At 47.5% G+C, this 18,294-nt stretch overlaps 1 protein-coding gene across 2 annotated transcripts in view; it reads left to right on the top strand.

Annotated features, from left to right (window-relative positions):
* The window catches only part of LOC307075008 (electrogenic sodium bicarbonate cotransporter 1-like), a 30,806-nt gene that overhangs the window by 9,635 nt on the left and 2,877 nt on the right, over window positions 1-18,294 (top strand). For both annotated transcript variants that reach the window (XM_079735481.1, XM_079735480.1), the window contains exons 4-23: window positions 688-820; window positions 2,283-2,443; window positions 2,648-2,815; window positions 4,117-4,193; window positions 6,043-6,200; window positions 6,314-6,401; window positions 7,590-7,744; window positions 8,289-8,405; window positions 8,750-8,924; window positions 10,009-10,142; window positions 11,674-11,945; window positions 12,794-12,849; window positions 12,948-13,145; window positions 14,088-14,201; window positions 15,495-15,656; window positions 15,946-16,124; window positions 16,252-16,324; window positions 17,048-17,116; window positions 17,337-17,510; window positions 18,018-18,185. In XM_079735481.1, the coding sequence (XP_079591607.1) occupies window positions 688-820; window positions 2,283-2,443; window positions 2,648-2,815; window positions 4,117-4,193; window positions 6,043-6,200; window positions 6,314-6,401; window positions 7,590-7,744; window positions 8,289-8,405; window positions 8,750-8,924; window positions 10,009-10,142; window positions 11,674-11,945; window positions 12,794-12,849; window positions 12,948-13,145; window positions 14,088-14,201; window positions 15,495-15,656; window positions 15,946-16,124; window positions 16,252-16,324; window positions 17,048-17,116; window positions 17,337-17,510; window positions 18,018-18,185 (2,831 nt within the window). The remainder of the gene's footprint in view (window positions 1-687; window positions 821-2,282; window positions 2,444-2,647; window positions 2,816-4,116; window positions 4,194-6,042; window positions 6,201-6,313; window positions 6,402-7,589; window positions 7,745-8,288; window positions 8,406-8,749; window positions 8,925-10,008; window positions 10,143-11,673; window positions 11,946-12,793; window positions 12,850-12,947; window positions 13,146-14,087; window positions 14,202-15,494; window positions 15,657-15,945; window positions 16,125-16,251; window positions 16,325-17,047; window positions 17,117-17,336; window positions 17,511-18,017; window positions 18,186-18,294) is intronic.

The following is an 18,294-nucleotide window of genomic DNA, read 5'->3' as shown; positions in this document are numbered from 1 at the left end:
CATACAATAACAGTACAGGCAGGCCACAACATGTGTGGATAGAAGCAGACATTCTAAACGCACATAGCTTACAAGGAGCTGATTGTTAAACAACAACGTAGCTGATCTCCAGTAGCCTTGTGGATATTAAATATCGCTGCCTGAAGATTTTTGGGAGTAGAAGATATACATTTCTTAATTATAGTGGGCACACTGTTTCAGCAACACTTGAACCCACATTTAATCCCAGACCACCATGTTCTGCTCTGGACTTGAGGTGAAAGACTTGATTGAGATTCCCACAGAAGCATGCTGTCCTCGCTCTGTGCATTGTCCAGAACTTTAAACGGTTACACTCTTCAATTAAGGTACATTAATGAACCATTCATTCACGTTAGTTAATTTAGCTTAAGTATTAACAAGCATTAACTTAGTTAATTAACAGTTAACATATGGTCTAGTAATCATTTACTAATGGTGTTCCGGTTATCTTAGGTAATGGGGTTAATGCTAACTAAGGTATTCATTTAAACATTATTTAAAGGTTAGCCATGCTCCATGTTATACTAATGCTATATAATAATACTTATTACTTCATTAACTAAAGATAATGGACAGTTCATTGATGTACCTTTATTTTAAAGGGTTATCCTTTGAGCTTGCTGATATCCTCCATCTATGCCTCATACCCCCACCCTCCCTCCCCAGTCACCCCGGCCGAGAGGATCCGGTTCATTCTGGGCGAGGAGGACGAAGGGCCCCTGCCCCCGCAGCTCTTCACCGAGCTGGACGAGCTCCTGGCCGTGGATGGGCAGGAGCTGGAGTGGAAGGAGACCGCCAGGTGAGCCCGCCAAGCTAGGTGTGTGCCCCCCTCTCACACACGCACGCACACACGCACTCACTGACGCACAAGCACTCCACAATGGGCCCACTGTGATGCAAAATGCAATAAGGATGCCCCTCCGTCACTGGAGATGATCCCTTGGTTTAAAGCGCTGACATCAGCACATGTTGTTATTGATTTAGATATCTTAGAATGAGTGTGTCTGTCTGCACTGGATCACACAGTTACATTGAGATCACCAAACTGGAATTCCATTTATAAGTCAACTTTTAATTCATGCACCTGGGCTGGATTTCTTAGTTTTACTCGCAATTTAAAAACGGAAATAGATTGACATGCATATGGCTGTGTGTATTTCAAACCTACTACATGCATAGCATTAATGACATGGTCCTCTGAGGTTTCGGTGTCCCTCCCTTATGGAGGGAAGGTAAGCGAAGCCTCTTACCATCAGGTAAACCAGACCCTCGCTGGTCCGGCCCCCTCCTCACATGGTGCTGGTCAGTGGCCTGTGGAATAGAGTCGAGGGACACTGGACCCAGCCAGAGGAAACCCCATCCCCAGGCCCGGGAGAATGGGCCCTTTGTAGTGGTGACATTTATAAAGGAAGCGCCGGACGGCCTTGGCTCTCCCCTCATCGTGCCTGACTACCGCCGTCTTATCTCGAACCTGTGCTATGTGTAGCATGTGACGTGTTCTGCATGGGAGTTCGTGATTTAAATGAAACCCGTTGTCCATGAGGAAAGGAAAGGTTTTTTTTATCTTAAGATTAATTTGTTTGGTAGGAAAAAAATCTTTTAGCGGAAGTGATAGCCGCAGACTGGGCCGCAGATTGGGCCGCAAACATGCAGCCCAATGTAGGCTGAGAGATTAGCTTATCTCCGTGTGGTCTGAGAGTACCTAAAAAGTGTCTGGGCTCGGGAAAATGCCTCAATCTAAAGCCTTAAGATTAGTTTTTTCCTGGATATTCTGTCCTAGTAGCCCCATTAACTTCCTTTTCAGCACTGACCAATTCACAACATGGCAAATCCGTGAACCCTTTTTTTCACTTCCCTTTTTGCTGGGTAAATCTTCAGAGCGTTTCCCTGTGTGGAGGAGTCAATGATATAGCAGCCATTCAGATTAGGCCATGGTCAAAATAAAACTTTGACTATTTCATAAGGTTGACCAAATGAAATGTGTCAATTTGTGTGACGCATCACATGTTCTGACAAATCTACTTCAAGTAAGTCGCTTTAAATAAAAGCGTCTGCTAAATGCCCTTAATGTAAATGTAAACTGCATCATCTTCACATGATAAAGATCATAGACGGTTATCTGTGGTCAAGATAAAACTTTGACAAGTTCAGAAGGTTCACAAAATGAAGCAGCTTCACCTTATAAAAATCAAAGATGGCTATCTCTGGGGCCTCTTCGTCCAGTTAGTATTATAATCACCCCTGTGTCCTCCCCCATCCAGGTGGATCAAGTTTGAGGAGAAGGTGGAGGAGGGGGGCGAGCGCTGGAGCAAGCCCCACGTGGCGACGCTGTCCCTGCACAGCCTGATGGAGCTGAAGACCTGCATTGAGACAGGCACCATACTGCTGGACCTGGAGGCCTCCACGCTGCCCCAGATCGTGGGTGAGTCCCAGCTGGGGTCAGTGGTGGTTTGATCCCCAGTGTCTATAGTCTAGCTGTAATGCCCTCCTTGCTTGGTAGTGACATGTAATTTAAGAGAAATCCACTCTAAGTTGTTTCAGAGAGAAGGGTCTGATATCTGACAAAATTATACATTTTTGTCAAGTTTTGATGTTTTCTTTTTTTCCATCTTTCTCCATCCGACAGAAATTATCACCGATGGCGACCAGCTGAAGCCAGACCTGAAGGAGAAGATCATGTACACGTTGCTACGGAAACACCGACACCAGACCAAGAAGTCAAACCTCCGCTCTCTCGCTGACATCGGCAAAACGGTTTCCAGCGCTAGTCGGCTGTTTTCCAACCAGGAGAACGGTAATTTGAACACATAGCCTTATCTTGCTCTTTACTCTGACGAGATGTGGGACAGAAAACGACCACCATTTAAATACATTCCACCATTTAACTTGACAATCAAGATTGATTTTAGCAGTTTTGTTTAGTAGAAATAGCTCAAGGTATTAAATCTAACACTACAAACTTTCATCAACAGTTTACATTTTCTTAGTCTTCTTTTTCTATCTATCTCATGATTTCTTATCTATCTTTAAACATGGGTACTAACAACTTCTGACTGCTTTGTTTTTAAACACTTCCTCTATTCTCTTCTTCTTTTTCTGTGCTAATGTCCTCTCTTGCTTGGTGCCTGCCCCTCCTTTCCCCCGTTGTCGTTGAACTTCTGTGTGGAAGCCCGCAGTACTCTTGAGTCCCCCGGGCCTTGTGAGGAACCATGCGATGGGGCCTTCAGGAGGTCTAGCATGGGATACGTCTGTAAGTCGGGACCCCCTCCTCTGGATGTAGTATAGCCACAAATGCAAACCAAAAGGAGCCTTTGTAATAATGATAATAATACAAATTATTATAGTAGTAGAAATAATTTTAATAATTATTAAATCTTAATTCCTATTAATTATTATGGAATGATAACAATGCCTTTTTAATATTACTACTATAATGTTTTAAGGAGGTTGTCGAAGCGTAAGAGAATCTGCTGTTTTAGGTTTGAGCTTAGCTGAAATCGATGCTATAGAACATGAGACAACTAAAAGTACTGTACTACTACTAAATATAAGGAAAAGCTTTCTCGTTGCCACAGTTTTTACTTCTCTCTTTTCTCCCAAAAAACATTTGGGCACTTTTGCGTGTGTTGTCTTGCAAAGGATCCAGGTGATGCTCTGTCTACATCACAGGTCTGAAGTGAAAAGCTTCCTTGCATCACATTAGATGACCTTTCATCCTAAGTAAGCCCCTGGAAGATGTTTGGTCGCTTCTCTGGCTTTGCCATATCACATCAATCCAGATGATTCTGGTATAAATTTATGAAGGACAAAACTTGTGATAATCTTGTTTATGCGTTTGCATGGCCCAGCCTGTATCGTGTCAGATCGATATGACCTTGGCTGAACGCCTGAGCAATGCTTTCAGTTCTGTGGAAGTCTCTGACTACAAGAAGTCTGACCTCATCGCAAAGCACAGTCACTGTTTGTTCATATCGTCAAGAATATTGTTACCGCAAACGACCCTGGAATATCCTGATACCATTCTAAGGCCGCTCTCCCCCTGTAACCTCCAGTATCCGTGGTGACTGTACTGTTCTATTTCCTCAACCACCGCAGGTAGTCCCACCACCACCCATCGCAACGCCACCTCAAGCAGCCTCAGTGACTTCTCCGAGAAGGCTGAGCGGGACCAGGTATGCTTGTCTTTTTTTTCCTCCATGTTTTTTTTGCAGTTCCACAAAGTCAGTCTCCCCCCGGCGCGGTCGTCATCACCCCCGTCACGCTGAGTCTGCGCGGCCGGGGCTCAGAGCTCATGCACAAGGCCAGAGCTGTGCAGAGGTCAACTTCTGAGTGTGTATACATGAGTTGGTAGCCGGTGACGGCGCTGGAAAGCCGCACCCCTAAAGATAAGATCCATCACACTCTCCCTGCTGGGTAAACACAGGGAGGAAACGGGATAAGCGTATCTCCAGTGATTACCTCTATCGCCAAGGTCCCACTGCTGCTCTCCGAAACGATGTTTCTAACATCAACGCCAGGGGCTTGTTTATTGCCTTATTAATATTACTAGAGTTTTTGCATGAGCATTGCGCACACTCAACCTCTCGTTGTAATTAAACCCATAGCAAAAATGTGGAAACCCCAGTCGATAATGTAACAGGTTTCTGAGCGCATAATATAATAGCATTTTGCCTATCATTTTACAACTTATAATATTCGTTCACCACAAAGGACTCTTAAAAGCAGTGCCAACATTTAAATATTTTTTAACCATTCAGCGAACAAAAGGCCACAGGCTGATTATCATTTAGGGGGCCACTCAATGACATACCGAAGCGTCAACAAAAAGCCCACTGAAGTGGTGTGAGAAATACAGACTTTCTACTCCTCATTCACATATAAGGTAATTTACTTTTCCTACAGAGAAAATACTACCTCAGGGGTAGTATTGTTCGGGAGATTTTCAGGGTACAGATGTAAGGATATGTTTTTCACACATTTGGCCCATCAGGAGAATATCAGGACTTACACGTGTGTCTGAAAGCAGCTAGTGTGTGAGCATTTGATTATAAAATTTGTCGATTTATGGTAACAGGGGTAATTGCTCAATGGAAAGTGTAGTAACCTATGCATGCAAATCAATTATTAAATAGCTTTTACTGTTATTCAGGGTTGAAAGTGCATTGACATTTTAAAATGCAAGGCAACTACTATTGGTTAGTTGCAAATAATAATCATCATTGAGATTAAACATCTCTTCCAGTGTCCTGGCCAAGACAGGCAGCAGTAGCCTACAGTCACACATAGCATACACACAAAACATAACAAAAATGAAACAACTAAAACAGTCCACAGGGGGGAGGGGGGATATATCAATATCGCAAGAAATTTTGGGAGGATCAAGGAGGAAAAAGTAATATTACGTTTGAGCAACAAAGTGTACAGGCATTTCGGGAGGCTCAAGGAGGAGAGTAATACTACATTTGAGCAACAAAGTGTAGTCTTGTGGTGGACTCTATAGATGTAATTCACCATACTGTTTCATTTACATGTTTTCGTTCTGTGTTATAGGGACACTGTCTCTTTTAAGAATCACGTGACTTCTGTGTTGATATGCCGGTCGGTGCGATGTTTGAATTTAACGGTTTTTATTTGACAAAATTAACGACCCGCCGTTGCTTGTCGAGGTGAGAAATTGTCTCTTCCCTTATTCTATCGCAATTTGTGTGTCGATGGCGGCGCCGTAAAGCTCGGCGAGTGTGTCGCTGCATTTTGTCTTGGTGTGTGTGTGTGTGTGTGTCTGCGCTCAGTGTATGTGTCGCTGCCTTTGTCTTGACGTGTGTGTGCGTGTGTGTGTGTGTGCGTGTGTGTGTGTGTGTGTGTGTGTGCGCATGTTTCCATGTATGTTCATGCGTGTGTGTGCTAGGCACATGCGCACATGAGTAACTGGTGCGACAGGCCTGCTATTATAGTAGTAAGTTATACAATATTACAGCCAGACGGTGTAGCCTCTACTAACCCTCCCTATGCTCTGGTCTCCAGGCAAAGAACAAGTTCATGAAGAAGCTGCCCCGGGACGCGGAGGCCTCCAACGTGCTGGTGGGAGAGGTGGACTTCCTGGAGACCCCCTTCGTAGCCTTCGTGCGTCTCCAGCAGGCGGTCATGCTGGGGACCCTGACGGAGGTCCCGGTGCCAACCAGGTAAGGCAGGAGCCAGAGGAACCTCCGCCCTGACCCCTAGCACCACGTGGAGACGGCGTGGTCGGTGAGTCCGGTGCCCTGATTCGTGTTCTGTCCCTCTTGGTGGTGTTCAGGTTCCTGTTCGTTCTCCTTGGGCCGAAGGGGAAGGCCAAGTCGTACCATGAGATCGGGCGGGCCATCGCTACCCTGATGTCAGACGAGGTAACCCGGGATTCTCAAATACTTTGCTCTGATTGTGGATATGGGGTTGAGTGACTGCTCGGTATGGACCTTGGAGAGGAGTGAGGCGGTGTTATTTACCTCACAAAATAATCTTTAGGGCCCCGTCTGAGGTTTTCGGTACTTTTGACACATTCGTAACATGGACGCATTAAAAGGTTTCATAACATTCCTGTTGAGTTGATAAGGCATTGTTGAGGGCATGTCGGTCATAAAACCTTTGTGGTTGATTTGACGCAAACGGTTATCAGGTGGTGAAATGGAGATATTGAAAATCCTTGGAATTCCTTTTGTAGTTGGACGGAACGACCCTGTCAGGAGGGCTCCTCCTCATGAGGATGTAAAGTCCTGATTATAATCTAAAGTTGCCGACCTGTGTTTCCTGATTTTGGCACATACTGTCCATGGTTAATATCATTTCCCCATTCTGCAACCACTCTCTGCTGGCATGTGTTGTGCTTTCACAGTCTGTTCTGTGGACCCTCGTGTACGCACATGTTGCGTTGTGCTCCCTCGTGGCTCGTCTGTGTGTGTTCAGGAAGAGCCTTCACCTTTAGTGAACCCTCCTGTCCAGCGGGGGCGAGGAAGGTTGACCAACAGCCTGTATTCCCCCTTTCCGCGTAACGCCAGCTGCTGCTGGCCTCGGAGAGTTCCCACGCGGTTCCCTTCTCCTCCTCCCACCTTCAGCTCCCTACTCCCTCCAGCCCCCTCCTCTCTCCAGCGCCCTACACCTCCTCCTCCCTCCGCCTCTCCTCTCCCCCAAGCTCCCTGCTCCCTACTCCCCCTGCCCCTACTCCCTCCCTCCTCCCTGCTCCCCCAATGCCCTCTCCTGCTCCCCTTAGCTCCAGCTCCCTACTCGTGTAGCTCCCTGCTCACCTCTCCCCTTCATATCCTGACAAAGGATCAAAGTGTTTCCTTTGATGTTTTGGTCCAGGATTTCCTCCAGTTAAAGTTTAATGAAGTGTGGGTTTTACTAGCACAGTTTGGCAACAGAGATAACGCTTTGAGAGGTCGACCCCAAAGGGCGGCCTGGTGTTGTGGTGTTTGTCTCTGTGGCCCCGGCTCCATGCTGTGGTGTCATAGGTAGAGGGGTTAGGGGCGGGGGGGGGGTGGTTGTCAGGGATGATCTGTTGCTCAGGTGTTTTCCTCTACGGGTGTTTGGGGGGCCAGGTGTTCCACGATATCGCCTACAAGGCCAAGGACCGGCAGGACCTGCTGGCCGGCATCGAGGAATTCCTGGATGAGGTCATCGTCCTACCGCCCGGGGAGTGGGACCCGGACATTCGGATAGAGCCGCCCAAGTCCCTCCCCTCCGCAGACAAGAGGCAGGGCTTCACCTTTCACCTCAGTTCCACCATGGGCTCTCATCATTCACCGTCATTTTGTAGTGTTTTGTTGTATCATTTAATTTTATTTACTTATCAAAATCTATTTTTTGGCGATGACCCTTTGCTATGTAGAAAGTTTTCCGCTATAACATTCAGCCAATGACGTCATAGCATAGCTCACACACTGCTCGGGATACGCCCACTTTTCCAGGAGCCAATCCTGAAGGATCAATAACGTCCCTCCTCCATTTTCTTCCCGCCATAACTTTCCTGTTTGTTAGAAAATGAATCATACTATGATGACGCATGTTTACGTTATTAATCCGAAAATTACTGACACCTCATATTTGCGAAGGATTATATGACCATGAACACAATTATATTATAAGTATAATAAAAAATATAAATAAATATATTATATAAATAAATTGTACAGAATTCCTATTACATTTTCCCCGAAGGGAAAATGACATGCAGTGTCATTTTCAGAACCCCTCAAGGCTAATGCCAAATAACCAGCATGTCCGCGTTGTGTTCCCAGGAAGCACAACTATGCCGGCGTGGAGATGCCCCAGATGAACGGAGACACGCCCCACGACATGGGCCCCGGGGGGGGCGGTGGGCACGAGGTCGGGGAGGAGCTGCAGTGCACCAGGAGGTAAGGAACCAACCCTTCTCCTGCTCCTCATGCACCTCCTGCTCCAGACCCTTCAAAGAGGACTACACGGGGACCCGGGGACGGGTCTGCTGTATGGCGTGAGGTCTTTCTTGTGCGTTCAAGGGGCCTCTAGTCCCCGACCAGGTGTGAGGCTGAGGGTTGCTCGTAGGCTTGTCAACATCACACCTGAGCTGACTCCTGAGACCAACCAGTCATGCCTGACTAGAGCTCTTGTGTTATATTATATATGTTGTGTGTTTGCGTGTGTGTGTGTGTGTGTGTGCTGGGTTTTATGCGTGGGTGTGTGTATGCTGGGTTTTCTAAAGTTCTATGGTTGTCTTAAGGTTTTGCGGGGGCCTGATCCTGGACGTCAAACGGAAGCTGCCGTTCTTTGCGAGCGACTTCTACGATGCACTGCACATCCAGACTCTGTCCACCATTTTGTTCATCTACCTGGGCACCGTCACCAATGCCATCACGTTTGGCGGGTTGCTAGGCGACGCTACGGACAACATGCAGGTCAGTCGGCCCTCTTCATCCTCAGTGGTTCTGTCTTTCGGCACTGGTGTCATAGTGGTGTGGTCCTGGTCGATTATGGGCTCTCTGCATGTTAAATGGTAAATGGACTGCATATATATACAGCGGTTTTCTAACCAGTGGCCACTCAAAGCACTTTTTTGCCTAAGATTCACGCATTCATACAGCCATTCACACACCGACGGTGGTGTCAGCCATGCAAGGCGACAGTCAGCTCGTCGGGAGCAGGTAGGGTTAGAGGCATCTTGCTCAGGAATACCTACACACTCAGCTAGGAAGAGCCGGGGATCAAACTAGCAACCTTCCGGTTACAAGCCAAGCCGCTACCTCCTCAGCCACATGCCTTGTTCTCGTTCTGTCTTTGGGCACTAGTGTCATGGAGTTGTGGTCTCGGTCGACGACGGGAACACTGTTTGTTCTACGCACCAGACACCATGAGGCATGCGTTGTCTCATCATGTCATCCTTGCCAGCAACCGTCCCCTCTGTCCCCGCTTCACTCTGCATCATGAGCCCGTGTCAGGGGGAATTAGCTGGCCTCTAAATAACCCGCCAGCCAGATTACAGGAGCCTTCGTAAGGCTTGTTATGGCTGCAGCTCGACCTGACCCAGCAGCCTCTTCTAACTGCTTACTCATGTGTCCGCTCGCCCTACACATTGTGTAGGGCCCCTGCAGCGGCCCTGGCTCTTAACACTCCTATGTAGCATGGGGCAGGGTCAGTGTGGGGGTTATCTTCACTAGTTTCAGTCTACCAACATGTGCCCTGGTACCTAGAAGGAGTGTTAAGAGCCAGGCCTGCGTCTGAGCCCTGTTCCCACAGGGGTCCCGCTTGGTGTGTGTGTGTGTGTGTGTGTGTGTGTGTGTGTGTGTGTGTGTGTGTGTGTGTGTGTGTGTGTGTGTGTGTGTGTGTGTGATATGCTAAAAGAATCAGGAAGAACACTGACTTCTTACACTTGTGTTCACATCAATCTACCTTTTTAGTTTGTCCCTGGAGTGTAACTGTATGTGCTTTGGTTCTGAGGCTGGGTGAAACAGGAATTCGTGTCAAAGTGCTGCTGTGTTGCAGGGCGTGCTGGAGAGCTTCCTGGGAACAGCCCTGACGGGGGCCGTGTTCTGTCTGCTGGCCGGACAGCCCCTGACGATCCTCAGCAGCACTGGGCCTGTGCTTGTCTTTGAACGGCTGCTCTTCAACTTCAGCAAGTGAGTGAATGCTCACGTGAGAGTTCTTCCCCATCTGTGAACATTGGCAAACTCCTGTACCTTCTGCTCAGTCTCTAAAACTGGGTTCATCTGACCGTGTCGTTATACATTATATGTCAGATGCATTGCATCAGAATCAGAGTTATTTTTATTACATCTTATTGTACAAGTACACAAGAGTACAATTCTTAGGCTTGGTTCCTCAACAATACAAGAAAAAGTAAATAAAGAAAAGTAAATAAAAAATATGCAAAAATAAGTAAAAATAACAACCTGTAAGGACAGGAAATGAACATGTAGTAATGTTTTGACTCTAACAGCGTATCTGTAACGTAGTGTGGAATTGGCTTTTTTGCCTATTCCTTGCTGCAACCCCTTATCGCACCATGTAGATGCATGCTGTTCCCTAATGTTGCTTATAAACTAATTGTGGTTACACTACTTATTACACGGTATGTAGTTGTGCAGTTACACTGTAACGCGTCAATGTAAAGTGTAACAAAACTTTTGTCAGAAAACGTTGATAGTAACTAGTATATTGTGGGTTTTCTGCAGCTCATAATCGTAGTGTCTGGCAGTTCAAAGGCTACAGGCCTGTCTATTGGTTTCCTCCTCTACCCCACTTCTTCTACATTCACTTCCCGTGCGATGTGACACTTGATGACATGCAGGCTCCCACATGGAACTACAAGCTGGAGAGAGAGATGATAAAGATAGTTTCCTCTAACACATTGCAACCTGAAAGAAAACCAAAATGCACTGAAATGCACGCTTGTCCCAATTCAGGTTGTAGATTGTGACCGCCTCTGAATAAAGAGTGCATTAATCTAAATCAACATCCTGTGTCCAGCCTTCGCACGCACGCATGAGCATATGCACGCACACACAGCCAGCCGAGACCAGGTTATGTTCCATGATGAATAATTCATTCTCTTCTGATTTCTCTCTGAATAAAGGCAGGGCCAAGCCCACTAGCCATGTTTCCATTGCACGCCTGAGCGGTCTTCTTGTCCCGTTGTCTGTAAGCGCTCGTCTGTCCCCGGCAAATGATGTTTGATTGAGTCATACACACGCCACCAAAAGCAGCTCGGGCCCGGAATCCTTAAAAAAAAATTGGTAACAATATAACATTTGCCCTGTGAAGTGTGTTTGTCAGTCATCCACAAGGATAAACACTTGATATTGACAAGACATCTTGGCAAAAAAACCAAGGTCGGGAGATAGGAATTTTCGAAATCTCACCTGAGAAACGCTATGTTGGTCTCAAACGCCACCAGAGCTCCCCATAATGACAATACAATTCATGATGATTTACTAAACAAAGACCAAAAACATTTTCTTCCAACACAATAACTCTCAGTGCAACGTTCTGCTTCCAAAATGGAGGCGTCATCGTGATGTCCAAGCCCTGTACACATTGGGCTGCAGACATGGGGGATTAAGTCCGGATTAAAGATTAAACCCAGTAGTTGGGCTGGGCGTCCCGACCCCCTCCCTTTCAGTATGGTCTGTGACTCCTCCCCTCTGGCAGGACCAACGGCTTTGACTACCTGGAGTTCCGGCTGTGGATCGGGCTGTGGTCGGGGGTGTTCTGCCTGGTGCTGGTGGCCACCGACGCCAGCTTCCTGGTGCAGTATTTCACCCGCTTCACCGAGGAGGGCTTCTCTGCCCTCATCAGCTTCATCTTCATCTACGACGCCTTTAAGAAGATGCTGAAGCTCGCCCACCACCATCCCATCAACACGGGCTTCGACGGCAACCTTGTCACGCAGTACGACTGTCGCTGCATACCCCCCTTACCAGGTAGGCCCACCCTACCAGGCAACGCAGCCCACTCTCCCCCACGTACCAGGTAATGCAGGCCACCCTCCCCCCCCCGTACCAGGTAATGCAGGCCACCCTCCCCCAATACCAGGTAACACAGGCCACCCTCCCCCAGTACCAGGTAACACAGGCCACCCTCCCCCCATACAAGGTAACACAGGCCACCCTCCCCCATACCAGATAGGGTATGGGGGATAGGGTATCCCTTACCTCTCCAGGTACCAAGTAATACAGGCCCCTTCCCTCAGAACAAGGTTATGATTGCAACATCCTCCCCGTCACTGTTTAAAAGCAACTTCAACTTCACCTTATAATGAGTCAATGGGGGGGCCTTTAAATTGTGTTTTTCTGAACTGTGGCCACTCAAACCATTGCCTGACATATGCCCATTCCACAATTCATGCACACATTCACACATTCTGACACACATGCACACACCGATGCCGGTGTCAGCCATGTGAGGTAGAAACCAGTGGCTGGCAGGCACACTGCAAGGTGACAGCCAGCTCGTCGGGAGCGGTAAGGGGGAGGTGCCTTGCTCAGTCACACCTCGGCACTTGCCAAGACAACCCTTCTTCCCCTGAGCCGGCCCCGTCCAGCCATACCCTAAGTCACAAGCTTTGTGGCGTTTACTGACACGAGGCCGGAGAATAAGACAAGGAAGAGTCAACATCCAATCACACCCTTTTAAACACTCAATAAACTTTTAATAGTAATCGAGTGGTTTGGCTTAATGATAAAGAAAACTGACATATTTAAATATTCCTATATTAATTCTGAATGCTCTGTCTAATTTGATTTATTATCTTATTGTATTTTTTGACCAGGTAATTTGACGGAGCTATACAGCAATGATACCTCCTGGGGCAGCACTACTCCGATGGTAGGTCGTGTTTTCAGTTTTCTTTTCAAATTTTACTCTTTGCGAAGATGTGCATGCTCTATTCCCCCTTTTATCAAAACCATGAAATGTGTTCCTAGCCGGGGAACGCGACGGTGAACGTGAGCTGGGCGTCCCTGGACAGGGAGCAGTGTCTGGGCCTCGGGGGATCGCTGGAGGGCAGCGCCTGCGACTTCGTGCCGGACATCACCTTGATGTCCTTCATCCTGTTCTTCGGGACCTACACCTGCTCCATGTGCCTGAAGAAGTTCAAGACCAGCCGCTTCTTCCCCACCACGGTGAGGGCTGAGTGTAGACGTTTTGGAGTGGTGCATCATTTTGGAGTGGCGCGTATGAGTCACAAGGAAGATGAAAGGTTTAGCTTGAACAAAGTTTGCTCATCGGATCTTCCAGGAATTGGTCCTCATAAATACGTAAACACCTATTTGATCATCCCACTGGCGACTAGCTCAGGAGGTAGAGTGGTTTGACTGGTAACCGAAAGGTTGCTAGTTCAAGCCCCAGTGCTCCTGACGAGCTCCTTGACTCCTCCGTTGGTGTGTGAATGAATGGTTGTATCTCACTTTGGATGAAGCGTCTGCGAAATCCCCTCATTGTGAGAGGAACCCAACAAGCCGCTCCCTGCTGGATGCCTTCGCATTCATGAGTACATGAGTCACGATGAGGATAAAGATTTAGCTTGAACACTGTTTGCTTATCAGATCTTCCAGGTGTTGGTTCTTGTAAATGCGTCAATATATATTTTTTGCGTTCCTCTTTTGATCAAGTCAATAAACCTGTTTTGGAAGATTAAGGGTTGAGTTTTCTGACTCTGGTTACTGCTGTAATAATGGACATGCGTCTGATCACCTACAGGATCTTAATCCTCCTCCAGTAGTTGTGTCTGAGTGGAGCCCGCAAGAGCCCAGGTGGACGTCACTGTGCATTGAGCCCTGTAGCTTTTTGAAGCAAGTTCTGTGTAAATCCCTCCAGGGGAGTCGTTTACGACCTGACTATGGGTGGAGTTACTTTGCTCTGTTGTGGAATCTGCATTTACAAAAAAGAAGAAAAACAACCTAACTAGTGGCTTTGGTATTTTGTGTCTCTCGAGTTGCTTGTTAAGTGGGGCTTCACAGGCGACATCCAGTGCTTTTGTTTCTCGACGGCAGTGTAAATGTACGTTCATGAAAAGGTCTGTGTCAATGAAACGACAAAAAAAACCCCAACATTTTGATCCCCAGGTCAGGAAGCTAATCAGCGACTTTGCCATCATCCTAACCATCTTCCTGTTCTGCGGTGTGGACGCCTTGGTGGGCGTCAACACACCCAAGCTGCTGGTTCCCAGCGAGTTCAAGGTAAACCCCCCCTGTCCTCCTCTCTCTGTGGGATTAGTTTCTGTTTGGTTTAACTAACACTGATGATTGTATCTTGCCAAGTTCCAACATCTCCCCAAAACCCAGATCACTCCGGTTTCCCAGAACACATTCTTCTTCTTCTTCTTCTTCTTCTTCTTCTTCTTCTTCTTCTTCTTCTTCTTCTTCTTTTTCTTCTTCTTCCTTTTTAATACCGTCCCTTGACACCAGGCCAGGATGAGATTAACTCTTACCTGAAACTCCTGCCCCCCGCTGCGAACCGAGCACAAAGCTGCACCAGGGCTGGTGCAGCTTTCGATAGAGCGAGAGCCAAACGAAGAGGTTCTTTTAGAGAGAGAGGACATGATAGGGTTTCAGGCGAGCGCTTCACGCATCACGTAACAGGGTGATTAAGGTGCTGGGGGGAAGGAACGGGGTGTCTTATGGCTCCGCACAGACGCAGCTTTGTTAAGGCCGCACACGTGGCCGTCATGCAACCGTACTCCAGCCCTTTAATATCCCCCGTGACTGCGGGCGTTTATTTCAACGTTTTACAGTCATTAATTATGTTCTTCATGTAAGGAGGATATAATGATCATGTTCGCCAGACAAACGTGGACATTGGGTTATTGGATACAGCCGTTAGGATTCATACATACTGGTATGCACAAGTTCATTGAGGGATAGACCAGCTGGCATTAAATAAGTTTCATGTACTATTTACTTTTAATATACACTACTATACTATACACTAATATACACACTACTAAAAGTTTGGTGTCAACCAGACAACTTGTGAGAGTGTGAGTTTTCCATGAAAACTCACATTTTTATTCAGAAGTTTACAGCTGTGCTATCATAATTGCAAAAGGGTTTACTCATGATGAATTTCCCTTTTATCACGATTATCTAAACAATGTCCCATTAGAACACAGAAGTGATGGTTGGTGGAAATGGCCCTCTGTACACCTATTTTGATATTTCATAAATAATCTGCAGTTTCCAGCTGGAATAGTCATTTACCACATAAACAATGTCTAGACTGTATATTTTCTGATTCCTTTTATTTTATCTTCACTGAAAGAAACAGTGCTTTTCTTTAAAAAATAAGGACATTTCTAAGTGACCCCAAACTTTTGAACGGCAATGTATATACTATTATTGTCGTTATTATTCGGGTCCATTGACCTGTGGACTGTGTCTGGTCAGACCCCCCCCCCCCCCCCCCATGGTCATGTCCTCCATTCCAATCCATCTGCCCTCCCTCCCCCTGCTCACTGTGTGCCCCCCCTACAGCCCACCCACCCCGGCAGGGTCTGGTTCATCCCCCCGTTCGGAGGCAACCCCTGGTGGGTGTACCTGGCGGCGGCGCTGCCTGCCCTGCTGGTCACTATTCTCATCTTCATGGACCAGCAGATCACCGCCGTCATTGTCAACCGGAAGGAGCACAAGCTCAAGGTGGGTGTTGGTGTTTTCTTTTGTTGTTAATAAGTAACATGCATCTGCTTTCCTGCACATGCTAAACTTCAATAAAAAGCAACCTAAGCAATCAATCCCTCTCCTCATAACAGACCCCTCCCTTGAAGGAAAGGATAATACAATAATGATAAAAAATGAAGAAAGTAGAACAAAAACAACAAATGTTTTTGCATCTAAGCCCGATTTTTGATGGCTTCAGTCTGAGTTAGATTCCTTCCGTCTTGAGTGTGACTCCTGACTAACGAGGTTCTGATTGGTCCTCCTGCAGAAAGGGGCAGGCTACCACCTGGACCTGTTCTGGGTGGCGGTGCTGATCATCGTGTGCTCCTTCACCGGCCTGCCCTGGTACGTCGCAGCCACCGTCATCTCCATCGCCCACATTGACTCCCTGAAGATGGAGACCAAGACCTCCGCGCCCGGGGAGATGCCCAAGTTCCTGGGAGTCAGGTGTGTGTGTGTGTGTGTGTGTGTGTGTGTGTGTGTGTGTGTGTGTGTGTGTGTGTGTGTGTGTGTGTGTGTGTGTGTGTGTGTGTGTGTGTGTGTGCGCTTAACTCCCCTGTTCTCCACCTCCCAGGGAGCAAAGGGTCACGGGGGTCATCGTGTTCATCCTGACCGGACTGTCCGTCTTCATGGCTCCCATCCTCAAGGTTGGTATTAGGCGGGTAACCATGGGCAACGTAGATTACTGTCCAGTTCTTTTAGGATCGACTTGCTGTTGCCCTTCATTTTTATTTGATAATCGTTTTATATCTTGCCATCATCCGATTATGTATGAGGCCGGTGGTTGGGGATAACGGTGATGTGTTATACACGTGTTCTCCTGGGCTTAAGATCAGGTTGAAGCTCCTCTCCAGTTTCCATGACCACCCGCCAAAAATGTGAACTGAGTGACACCCGGCTGTGGGCAGGGCTTGGGCTCCCTCTAGTGGCCAAAAGATGAAATCATCAATCAAATGGGGCTCTTCTTCTGGAGTTTTGCAGCTGTAAATGAAATGATGATACAAAAAGAGCATTTCTTTCTGGTCTTTTTAGTCTTTATCAGTTATACTTTTTTCCATTCCCAACTTTGTGGTGTGGATGCTCGAGTGTTGTTCAGTCATTGCGAAATACCAGCAAAGACCAAACACAATCATTTGATGTTTTTATCATGACCATCAAATTGAGACCCAAAACGTGCTTATTATAATCCTAAAATGAGACGCTGAAAGCTCCAAATCCCAGACTAAAAAGCTATCCTATCTTAAACCAATCCACCGGCTCAACGCATAACTTCTCCTCATCACAAGTAGTTAAAGCCCCTGGCTAATGGCCTATACGTACATAATGCAGGTCATCTCCTGGTTGGTAAGGTTGTCTCCGTTGTGTTCCAGTTCATCCCAATGCCCGTGCTCTACGGAGTGTTTCTCTACATGGGAGTGGCGTCCCTCAACGGAGTCCAGGTGGGTCGCCAGTGACATCTCATCACCCTCCTCCTCCGAGAAGCACCCAAACAAGCTGCACTTTCACATAACCAGTAAACACACACCCTGATACCGATCCCCAGCGAACGCACAAAGGCGTGTCTCATTGAAAGGCATTCTTTCCGTCGTACCTTCCGAGACATCCTTCGTTTCATCATCTTGAATCGTATCTCTTCCTGTGTGGCTTCCTGTCGGTCAGTTCATGGACCGCCTGCAGCTGCTGCTGATGCCCGCCAAGCACCAGCCCGACTTGATCTACCTGAGGCACGTCCCGCAGCGCCGCATCCACCTCTTCACCTTCATCCAGGTGCTCTGCCTGGCCCTGCTGTGGATCCTCAAGTCCACCGTGGCCGCCATCATCTTCCCTGTCATGGTGCGTGACCGACCGAGGGGGGGGGGGGGGTGGACTGTACAAAGAATATATATCTGTAAGGCTTCAAATACAAGTGTCTTCCACTCGGTAGAAGATCTATATTAAAGAAATGGGAAACGGGATGTAACTCTGCCCCTTTCAGTTTCTGGTCCAGGCTCTGTGCCGCCTCCACCAAGAAGTTCTGCTATAACACAGTAGGCTTTCTGGATCACAGGTTCTGCTATGACACAGTAGGACTGCTGGATCAGAGATTCTGCTACAACACAGTAGGACTGCTGGATCTGAGATTACTAAGCAGCAGGTTAGGGGTAGTGTGTCCCATTTAAGACTGCCTACAGGTGGAATGTGGGGATCAGGGATCTAACCCAGATTCATTCAACTGTGAGTCGAACCCAACCCCTCCTCACTACCCTCCCTAATGGCCCTGATGCCCCTGGCCTCTGGTCGCTCCCTGGCTGGGTTCACTCAGTGTCTGTACAGTGCAGTGACAGACTGCTTTGTGCTCAGATCCTGGCTCTGGTGGCGGTCCGCAAGGCCATGGACTACCTGTTCTCCCAGCACGACCTGAGCTACCTGGACGATGTCATCCCCGAGAAGGACAAGAAGAAGAAGGAGGACGAGAAGAAGAAGAAGAGCAGCAAGAAGAAGGGGAGCATCGACAGTGAGATCGACTTTGTAAGTTGACCGTGTTCCTCTGGGTTTGTAGAGCGTTGCCTGTGTCATGGGCCTCTAAGAGAAGGGTGTCCGCTCAGTGATCTGTTAGTCAGATGGCTATGGCCCGCCT

Source organism: Pollachius pollachius (genome assembly GCF_949987615.1).
Source record: "Pollachius pollachius genome assembly, chromosome: 4".
NCBI lineage: Eukaryota > Metazoa > Chordata > Actinopteri > Gadiformes > Gadidae > Pollachius > Pollachius pollachius.
This window is presented reverse-complemented; position numbering and strand designations above follow the sequence as displayed.